The 11554-nt window shown below is 41.7% G+C and overlaps 1 protein-coding gene across 2 annotated transcripts in view; it reads left to right on the top strand.

Annotated features, from left to right (window-relative positions):
- Positions 1 to 1759: 1759 nt before the first annotated feature.
- The window catches only part of CARS1 (cysteinyl-tRNA synthetase 1), a 49518-nt gene continuing 39723 nt past the window's right edge, over positions 1760 to 11554 (top strand). The window contains exons 1-2 of one of the 2 annotated variants that reach the window (XM_073347286.2): positions 1760 to 1894; positions 9658 to 9903. In XM_073347286.2, the coding sequence (XP_073203387.1) occupies positions 1870 to 1894; positions 9658 to 9903 (271 nt within the window). In that variant the 5' untranslated portion in view covers positions 1760 to 1869. The remainder of the gene's footprint in view (positions 1895 to 9657; positions 9904 to 11554) is intronic. The other variant, XM_073347287.2, reaches the window with a different exon arrangement.

The following is an 11554-nucleotide window of genomic DNA, read 5'->3' as shown; positions in this document are numbered from 1 at the left end:
AAAGCTTGCAGGTAAATAAACCCATTCACAACTAATTATCCTAATCAATGGGAGCCATCAAGATTCTAAGCCACCATTAATGGCCTACACTTTGCATAATTACAATAGGACCTCAGAGTTATACTTCATATTTCTAGCTTCAGATACAAGAACCATACATACATACATACAAATAGGAATAGATTCAGTAGGTTATAACCTTTGATACCTTACAAGAGACCTTTTGCATAAAGCATATTCCAGTTACATTATATTCACATTCATAAGCATATTTTCATAAAACATGGAGTGCAACATCAGACCTCATGCATGTTTTCTTGATGAGCTGGAAGAAGAGAGCAGATAAGTACAAATCTGGATTTGAATAAACTTTTCACAAAAAAATGGGGAAACTGTCATACTTGAACAGAGCATTGCCTTATCTTCCTAGCAATGACCCTGGCATGCTAGATCCCTCAGAATGTGGCAAAACCTGCTGCACTGCATCTAACTCCTCTGTATTTTAATTAAGGTGCATCTGTCTATTTGACTTCTATCTGTATTAATTTTCAGCTATGTAATATGAACCCAGGCTTTCAGCTTGGATTTGCAGAGTTGAAGTATTCCCACAGTGCTAGGGCTGCCTACAACAGTTCTCTTCTGCACACAGAATATCTATAGTCAGCCAAGTGCCTTCTACAATTCAGCCTCCACCAGCTCTTACCTTAAACACCTTAAGCAGCTGTGTCATTATTATAGCAACCATGATGGCATGGGTCAATTGGATGAATAGAAATTAGAATTCTCTGTGGTGTCAACTCTTGTGTGATTTTATCCTGACTCTTATGATAGTTGATGTTTTCCTTAAAGCCCCCGCTCCTGGAGTCATCTGATGAAAGGGTTTTCTCCCCCCCCCCCAATCTCCTGCTGGTAATAGCTCATCTTAAGTGATCACTCTTCTTACAGTGTGCATGATAAACACCCATTGTTTCATGTTCTGTGTGTATATAAATCTCCCCACTGTATTTTCCACTGAATGCATCCGATGAAGTGAGCTGTAGCTCACGAAAGCTTATGCTCAAATAAATGGGTTAGTCTCTAAGGTGCCACAAGTCCTCCTTTTCTTTTTGCGAATACAGACTAACACGGCTGCTACTCTGAAACCTGATTCAGAGAGACTCCCACCTTCCGTTTTAAAATAAATGCACGTTTCTAGCCTTTGTGGTTGTGGCGAGAAGCTGCCTTGCACATGTGACCTGAGGGTGCCCTAAAGGCTTAGCAGCCAGAAGGCAAATATAAAGAACCCATGATTTTATTATTTATAACTCATTATTTTATGCCAATATCAAGTTTTTTGGGGGGAGAAGGGAGTCTGACTCATGGGGTTCAGCATGCTGGGGGTGGCAGCACTCCCCACCCTGCAGAGAACATGGCCTCCTGGCTTGGGGTGTGTGCAGGGCCTTCCCACATTGGCTCAGTGGGGAGGGGCAGCAGGGCAGGGGAAGCTCCCAGGCTCTAACTCTTGCAGGGACAGGGGAGCTCAGCCTCCCTTGCCAGCCCCTCCTCCTCTTTGCAGGGACCAAGCTGATCGAGGGGGCGGAACCTCACAAGCCCCGCCTCCCAGAGCTGCAGGCAAGGCCAGAGAAGACCAGTGAATCCCATTCGCGCACGCGCACCAAGCGCTAGTACCGGCGTCTCAGCCCCCCCCTCCGTCACGTGACTCCGTTGGCCCCCGAGGTGCGTTTCTCCCCGTTGCCCGGTTACCCTGCGGTCACCGGAAGTGTCGTAGAGAGGCGGAGTGAGGGTTTTCCATCCGGACGCGGTCTTGCATCAGCCTGTGAGAAGAGTCGGCTAGACGCGGCAGAACGAAGGAGGAGGAGGAGGAGCAGGATGGCGACAGCCGGCGGGGAGCCCAGTAAGTGCCAGGTTCCGGGCTCGGGCGGGCGCGGCCCCTTTAAGGCCGCTCAAGGTGCAGGGCCGGTGGGGGTCCCGTCGGGCAGGTGCGCCGTGCCATGGCAACGGGTCGCCGCGTCCTCGCGCCTGGTGCCCTGCCAGAGCCGAGCGCCCCGGCGTCCTCGCCGCCCGGCGCAGGGGCTGCGCAGTGATGTCATAGCGCCCTGCTGCTGCTGCAACGTGCCGTGAGGTCATTGCACCCGTAGCCGTGGGTAGTGATGTCACCGCCACCCGCCGTCACCGTGGCTCATGAGGTCACAGTGGGGGAGCGTGATGTCACCGCACCCTGGTGCAGCGGGGTGTCATGATGTGCCACCGTCCGGCTCCGGCTCATCCCGAGGGGTCGCTCTGCCCGCATGTGGCCTGGCAGCTCTCTGTTATCCTAGCACTGAACCAAACCGGTGCTGTGCTGCAGGACCTGGGATGCCCTGTTCTAAGCTGCGGTGAGCCTGCAAAGGCCAGGTCCGTGTGTTCTAGCCATGGTTTGTGGCATCAGATGTTTCCTTTTTTTCTGATATGTCAGGAAGGGGCAGTATGAATTCTGTGCCGTTTCGGGAGCTCCACGACCTAGTTTAGCTCATGTGAAGGTCACTCGGGTATGTTTCTGCCCTATAAATCAGCAGTAGTAAGACACACAGGCTTGTCAGTTGTTGGGACTGAGAAATTTAAAGATATTGGATTTAAAGATTCAGCTTTCAAAGGCACAAATGCCATTTAGTTACCTAACTACCCTAGGTGCCTAGCTGTTGTTTGTGCCTTTGAAACGACACCCTGGAGGGTTAGAAAAGATGCTATCCTGTAACAAGTCATATGGATCCCAAGCTTCTGAGGCAACTGTGTTGGGTTAGTGGTAGCACAGTGAGATGACTTACTACTGTACGAGGCAAAACTTGGGGTACCAGCAATACAAGCCTGAAGTACCATTACTGATATGTAAGTGGCTGTCATATAGGTTAAATATCCTTAAATTTCCATGTTGTCCCTTTTTCTTTGTCTCTTAAAGTTGCTTTTTTTCCTGTTCGTTAATCATAGTACTGTATGTCAGTAGGACAGACTCTTCTAATGATGGGCTCTACAAATTATAAGAATCAGTGCAGTACAGGGTTTGTTTCCGAGGGATAAACTTGGCACACGTGGTTGTGTTTAAAAGCGAAGGAGTGACAGTCTGCATTCCAGACCCCTGACATAAGACCTGTTCTACAGAATAGCTCCTACAATCTCCCCATGTGAGCCATATAGTGGTACATTTTGTGTGCTCCTTCCTTCTGTCTCTTACGATTCAGGAAGCCTCCTCTCCAGGGGAAGGTTTTTAAATAAAAATGTTTGGTTTTGTAAGAAGAGTTCTTTTATCCAACATCACCAAAAAGTCTCGCACAGTAGGATTGTCTATGCTTAAATATGGGGCATGGATATGCAGGACATTGTTAATTAATATGAGAGCAACAGCTCAGGTGCTGCTGGAGTAATTGACAGTGTTCTATCTGGGAGCATCTGGTGTCCTTCCAATCTTCTAAAAACACCAAGTTTTTAAAAAATCAGGGTTTATTTTAGTAGAACAGTTCAGAGTTTTGCGCTTTTAAGTTATTATTTACTATATATATATATATATATATATATATATCTCACATCCGATGAAGTGAGCTGTAGCTCACGAAAGCTTATGCTCAAATAAATTGGTTAGTCTCTAAGGTGCCACAAGTTCTCCTTTTCTTTTTATATATATTATAGTGCAGCCCCATTGTGCAAGGCACTGTACAGACATAAAACAAAGTGATGGCCCCTCCACACTTAGTGAAAATATTACTGGTAGTTCTGTTTTACAAGTAAGAATAATATTCTTATATTTATGAAGTGGCTGCTAGTACACCTTTTCGTTTTCTGATTTATTTTCAATAGCTTAAATAAGATTAATTGAAATATCAAGGCATGAGCTTTCTTGAAAACTTTTGGTTAAGTTTATTATAAGGGCTACCAGTATTACTTATTGCTTAAAAGTCCACTGTTTAGTTCTTTAAAATTTAAGTTTATTTTACTTAAAAATATATATTTGCATAGTCTAATCACATTAAACATTTTTTCATGAATTTTTGTTTTGAATTTAAGTATTCTCCTCCAGTGTTCCACCAAAGTACTGTAACTTTAGGTAAGTCTACACTGCACATGCAGTGTCTAGAATACATACACTACTTGCCCTCCTAGCGCGGGTATTAATAGCAGTGTAGATGGTGAGGCACTGCTTAGGCAAATAGAGTACAGGCATGACTGAACGCTCTGGGACGTACTCAGCTCTATCCCTACATGGCTCTCTACAGCCCAAGCAGTGCCTCTCTATTTATGGGGCTATTTTTAGTGATGTCGTGTCCCGCTACCTCCCCACTGCTGGAGCCCTTTTCTGCTGCAGGAAGCTGCAGAGACTTTCCACCGCAGGGAAAGGCGCATGGAGTGAGGGAGCTGCTGGAGGTTTTCTTCACAGCCTCCCCTCTGCCAGAACCTTTCATCGATGCATGTAACTACACACCACAGTGTGTACACAGTCTGCTTTTCACTGTGGCATGTAACTGCACATATCCTACAGGCTGCTGTAAGTGGTGTGCAGTGTAGACCTAACCTTTGTATTAGTTAAGGAGAATTTGAAAGTGAAAATGACTAAAAAAACAAAAATGAAACTGACGACAATAGCTCCTGCTTTATTTGAGCCTCCCATCTTACAATCCTTATTGCCAGAAAACAGTTTATGCCCCCAATATACATCATTTGCATTGAAATATCATCTATTTATCTGAATGAATTTCTGTGCCCTCCATTCTATTTGTGTACATTCTTTCATCCAGCTGTTGCAAAATTGTTATGAAAATGTAGTAAGCCAGACACCAAATCTACTCATCCACCTTTACCATGTGGCTGAGGATAATGGGCGGGGGAATGACTCCTCTCGGATGAGCAGAATTTTTGCAAGGCTCCTGTAATCTTTTCAGTGACCAAGATGAGTAATATACAAAATGTAAACAGGCAGCAGAAATGGTGAACAAGTAATCTGAAGTGGTGTGAGTAATACAGCACATTATACTTTTATAAGTACTATTTTTAAAGTGCAGATCACCCAAAAGAATGCAGAAGAGAACCAGACCTTTAAAGTGTCTTTTTTTTTGTATATAAAATAAGAGTGTTATGAATTGGTATGAATATTTGTAATCGTTTCCGATTGCCAAAGCCTTTGCAGACAGCAATCTTCTCTGCTGCAGAGATTCCCAAACTGTGCCCATTTGGCTTGTACAAATCACTAACAATGTTAGAGGAACTCCACTGAATGTGTTGAGCCCAAAATATCTGGTACCCCCCTGAAGTAAGGGATCCCCATATATTTGTGTGTGGGTATTCCTGTCTAATGTCCTTTCTATCCCTGCTGTGCTGACAATGTTTTTGACAGCATAAAGGCCTTACACTTTGTTTGTGGGATTCTTGTCTTACAAAAGTGAGACACTGATGACATTGGTATCATTTAAGTCAAGCTATCTAACTGATGTATTGCATAACAAGATTTCAAGGTTGTTTTTCTTTTTTAATCTTTCATGTAAATGGTATGTAGAAACTAATATGTCTTAATCATCAGCTTTGTGTCTTATTTCAACATTCCATACAAGGCCACAATGTCATATAGCATTAGGTGTTATAATTTTCCATATATGGAAAGTAGAACATGTTGACAATTATATCACATGGAGGGTTCATACACCTATATTAATTAGCATACCAAAAAGTAGCACCGTAATAGTCTCTGCAGTGAAGCTAAGTGGTGCTAACCTTTTTAACACTGGAGAAATTTCAGATTTGCTGCATGTTAATAGGTTTCAGAGAAGCAGCCGTGTTAGTCTGTATTCGCAAAAAGAAAAGGAGTACTTGTTAGAGTACTAACAAATTTATTTGAGCATAAGCTTTCGTGAGCTACAGCTCACTTGTGTTGCATCTCAACTACTGATGTTCAAAGTGTATATTTAAAAAGAGAGAGCTGCCATTGAGTGATTTAATAATTGCCAATGGATCATTCCAATCAGATGAGTTTTAATCCTGTGTTCAGTGCTTCTACAGCATTCTTGTTCTTCTGTAGAGAAGAAGCTGCCTATCTTGTTGAATACTAATAGATTATTTTATATATATTTTTTTAGCATGGACATTAATACAGTGAGAAATAGGATGGTGGGCTTTTTTTCATTGTGGTATAAATCAGATTTGAACTTGGTACACCAATTTTTTTTTTTTTAATTAAAATAGTTCAGGCTTTAAATGGGTGTGGTGGTTGGTTTTTTTGCTTGAGAAGTTCTGATCACTCCAATCTGAAGTGTTCTATCTGTACAAAAGATATGGCATGAAAACTAGCAGTGCAATCATTCCCATTCTGCCTACTAATATGCTTCAACCTTGTTCTGGAAGGATCACATCTGAGTTTGAGAGGGGGATGTTTTATTCTTTGTGTTAATTCACTTGTACTTGGGACTGCCACCAAGAATAGTAAATGTGGAGGTGACTTCTGATATAGCTGTTGACCATCAGGATGAACCGGACAGAAACTAGTGTATTTTACATGTATTTTACAATCATTAGATTGTAACGACTGTTGAGTTTTGGCTGAGTTTGAGCAAGTAACCTAACAGTAAAAGACCATATCTTATTAACAATCCCCTGAGCCATCTAGATTCCCTTGCATTCAGAAGGACACATGTGCTTTTGTATCTCTCAGTTAGTTGATGGGTTTGTGTAAACAGGAGACACAGGATACTATACAACTTCCCTTTCCAAATGGTTTCAGGGTGTGGAGGAAAAAGATCATTACTCAGACATACGAAGTCTCCTTAAATCAGTTAAAGTTCACACCTGCAATAATACTTGTCAAAAAGAGTGGTGCCGCCTCCTTAAGAGTTTTTTTGAGACTTATGTGTTGTGATATGAATCTTTCTCCTAGGGAGTATGTTGTTTTCCTGATCTTTCATACACACAATATCTCATGGAGCTCATCTGGCCATTCAGATTTCAAACTGATCAACCAGTTTACATCTTACATTAATGAATGTTTCATTTTGTAAACATCTACTAGAGATAAGAATAAATTTCCAATATTTACAAACATGAACCATTTAGAGAGAAATTAAGTTCATGGGCCAATCTTAATCCCATTTATAAGATTGCACATATTGTCTAGTTAAAACTACACACATCCATTTTTCTTTTTACTTCTTATCCACCATGGATAATACTGCATTGACTTAAATTTGAGGGAGATTTTTAGTGCATTGAGCTGACTCTTTGATTTTTGTGTGTGTGTGTGTTAAGTATGCAAAGCAACTATTGTGACTATGATTTTTCTGTGACTGGTTCTGTTCATTGCACTAAACTTGAAACATCTGGCATTACATCCTGTGTATATTTTAAAGGGTCAAATACACTTGTTATCTCACTAGCATTTATACATCATCTCTCTATATTACTGTCTTCTCAAAAGGTTGCTTGATGTAAATAGACAATACATGCAGTATTAGATATGATTTTAGAAGTGTAATTGACTAATATTTTCCTCTTTGTTTTATAATTCTAACTGCCACTATTCTGCATTGCTTCCAATGATTTGCAGGAACCAAATGAGCCGCTGAAATATTCCATTAAAGCGAAACAATTATTTTGTTCCCCATAGGAAATGGGCCGCACACAAAATCTCAGTCTCAGCTGATAATACCTACACACATCTGGAAGAATCCCCCCACCTTCAGAGTTCCCACACCCACTTGTAGCTATTGTTTTTCCTTTCAATAAGCTTAGTGCTACGGAAGCTATATGGAAACTTCCCTTGTAGAACAAGATTACCATACTGTCTGAGAAATAAAAACTTGGTTTAGTGGCCTGGAACATGGGATTTGGAGACAAGAACTCATGTTCTAATCCTGGCACTGACACCAACTCTTTGTATGATCCTAAGTACATATTAATTTTTCCTTTTCACTTATGTGCCTCACGAGACAGTTCGTTAATGTTTGTACAGTGTTTTGAACATGGAAAGCACTCTAAAGTGCTAAATTGTTAGGGAAAGATTTAAGGCTGTGTGGACTTAATGTGAGTGCTAGCACAGATTTTATAACTGCCACTGAGAGCAAATCACAATGCTTTCTATACAGCTGTGGTTCTCAAATTCCACCCCGCCCCCCCAAGGACCACTTGAAAATTGCTGAGGGTCGCAGCGAATCACTTAATGATCTTTCCAAATGTTGTTTGTACCGTTAGCTAACTATTGTGAAGCGCTTTGGATAAAAGCGCTATATAAAAATAACGTAATAATAAATGTGATTTTGTTCTATAAATAAAAGCAAACAACTCACATTTTAATATCCGTAGCCTTCCCTTTCTAATACAATGGATGTGCCCTCTTTCTCCTGCCATGGCAGCCCCGAGCTGGGGCTGGGAAGCAAGGGGGGTCTCTCCCCTGCCATAGCAGCCACAGAGCTGAGGCTGGGGAGGAGGGCTATCTTTTCCCAGCAGCCGCAGCCCTGGAGCTGAGAAAAGTTGCCTCTTTCTGTGGCCACTGCAGTCCTGCACATCCCAAATTCCCCGTAGCCCCTCTTCTAACCCCACTGCCCCCTACCACTCTATTTCCCCCAAGGCCACCACCTCACTTTACATGTGAGCCTGCGCAGCTCCACTAATGAGGTGGGTGGCCCTTCATTTTCTTGTGTGCAGCCGCCCAGGCATGCAGCTTAGAGGGAACTATCTGCAAACCACCTAAATGGAGCTCGCAGACCACTGGTGGCCCATGGACCACAGTTTGGTACTCTGCTATACAGTACCTTATTGTGAGTGTGCCTCCCAAACCACAGAACTTCTCCCTTTGTAAATGTGCTATGCTTTTTTAATTATAAAAAAGTTACTTAGTGCTTGTAAAATAAACTGTATGAAACAAAGCCTGTTTTACATATGCATGATGGAAGATGAGCTGAGTAAGTCAGAGGAAAGAATGGGGGTACATGTGAGGTAGTCTGCCATCTCTTCTGTCCATTAATATAACTCCTGTTCATTTTAATGCATATTACATACACATTTGAGGAAAGAAACTGATGCAGGGGACATGCAGGTAGTAGCACCGATGGCTGTAATTTAACATTCTGCAAACATCTGTGAGTCAGAGCAAGTAAGGGAAAGTGGGCATCAAATTAGGACCCCACACTTAAGCCCCAGTCCTGCAAAGATTTAAGTACAACCTGTATATGTTGTGAGTAATTCCATTGACGTTAATATGACTACTCACAGTGCATAAAGTTAATCATAAATGTGTACATCTTTGTGGGACGAGGGCTTTAGTGGACTAAGAGAGTGAAGTGCTGATTAAACCCACTAGGCATGGAAGATCCTTTATAACTGTTATACATTGTATTTTTGTTTTCATGCAAAAGACCTGGGTCTGTGCCTTTGTCTCTGAGCCATGATTTCCCCCTGAAATTTACCATGTAAAAAAATTGTCCTAATATTTAAAAAAAAAAAAAAAAGAGACCATTTAGAACAGCCTTTTATGGTTGTTCATTACATTTGACAAAATATTTTTCGCTCAAATTTGCTGTCAATTTCTAGTATACATCTGGTTGTTTCAATGATATTATTTGCCCTAATAGCTTTGGGATATATTTTTGGTCATAAGATGCCTTTTTTACTTTAGTTCTGACCATATGTCCTGTACCTCTGTCTTTGCAGCTTCCAACTACAGTTTCATTCTGAGCATTAGTGAAGAGGAAGCCAGGCTGAAGGCTTTGGACAAGTACCTCAGCACTCGTAGTTATATCCAGGGGTTCACATTTTCACATGCAGATGTGGAGGTATTCAGACAGTTTTCGAGGCCACCTATGGACCAGCATTTCCATGTTGTTCGGTGGTACAGGCATATAGAAGCAATCTATGGTGGCAGCAATGAAAAAATTGAACCTTGTAAACTTCTGACAAGTGAGTAGTGACATGGAATTGGTGGGCAAGTTACAGATTAGTAGACATTTTGTTTGTTTGTTTATTTTGATTGCAGAGAACCTCAACAATTGCCCACCTATCCTATCGGTGATTTTACACAATATTAAATTTCACAATATCAAAACAATATTTAAATCCCATATAACCGACCGCAGACACTCCTAATAATCAAACCAGCAGCAAGTATAAATATAAACCCTTCAATATCCCCTCATCCTCAAATGGCCAAGGAAGAAAAGGGTGGCCTTTGGAGATTGTCCAGAAGTATGACAAATCTGGGCTCTGGCAGACTAAGGGGGAAAGCAAATTCCAGAATTAGAATCATAGGACTGGAAGGGACCTCTAGAGGTCATCTAGTCCAGTCCCCTGCACTCATGGCAGGACTAAATATTATCTAGACCATCCCTGACAGGTGTTTGGAGATTATTAAGAGCAGGTTAGACAATGATCTTTTTGGGTTCAGAAGTTAAGCTGACTGGTCTGCAATTCCCTGGGTTGTCTTTATTTCCCTTTTTATAGATTGGCACTATATTTGCCTTTTCCCAGTCTTCTGGAATCTCTCCAGTTTTCCAAGACTTTTCAAAGATATTCGCTAATGGCTCAGATATCTCCTCAGTCAGCTCCTTGAGTATGCTAGGATGCATTTCATCAGACCCTGGTGATTTGAAGACATCTAACTTGTCAAAGTAATTTTTAACTTATTTTTTTCCTATTTTAGCCTCTAATCCTAACTCATTTTCACTGGCATTCACTATGTTAGACATCCAATCACCACCAACCTTCTTGGTGAAAACCGAAACAAAGAAGTCATTAAGCACGTCTACATTTTCTGTTATTGTTTTTCCCCCTCATTGAGTAGCAGGTCTACCCTGTCCTTGGTCTTCCTCTTACTTCTAATGTATTTGTAGAATGTTTTCTTGTTATCCTTCATGCCTCTAGCTAGTTGAGAGCACCTTGCTAACAGTTTCCCCCACCTTAATACCACGGAAGTTAGGTGTCTCTGCAGATCACAACTGTGGAAGAGGTGGTTCCTTGGGTAACGCGATCCCATAGAGTTTAGGAGTTAAAAGGGGAAACCAGCATCTTGAACTCCACCTGGAAACCCACAGCCAATTAGTACAGTTCCAGTGACACTACATTATGTGCTTCTGATATGAGGCTTCACTTAAACAGATGCTATGTTCATTCTGCATTAGCTGAAGTTTCCAGATGTTCTCAAGGTGTAACTCCATGTAGAAAGTATTACAGTAACTTAGTTTCAAGGTGGCAAAATCATGTATAACTGTGCCAAGGTCGATGGTAGGATAAATGTGGCTGTTTCTATCAGATGAACAGAAAGCTGGGTGCCATTAGTGTACTGAAGATATCATAGCACTTGGCTCCTTATGAAATCTCCTAGTAACCTTATGCTCACATAAATAAGAGAGGGAACAGAATGGAACCCATCACACCTCATGTAACAGGGCTCTTGGAGCTCACAATTGCTATCACTACCCTCTGAGTCCTTCCAAATTAAAAGGAGTAAAAACACTGCAGAGTGACTCCATCTGTTCCTGCTCGGTGATCGGAAATGTGTCACTAGCAGTGTAACACACACTCCAGATTACATCATTAGCAAATTACCACAAAG

Source organism: Lepidochelys kempii, chromosome 6 (genome assembly GCF_965140285.1).
Source record: "Lepidochelys kempii isolate rLepKem1 chromosome 6, rLepKem1.hap1, whole genome shotgun sequence".
In the NCBI taxonomy this organism is placed as follows: domain Eukaryota; kingdom Metazoa; phylum Chordata; order Testudines; family Cheloniidae; genus Lepidochelys; species Lepidochelys kempii.
This window is presented reverse-complemented; position numbering and strand designations above follow the sequence as displayed.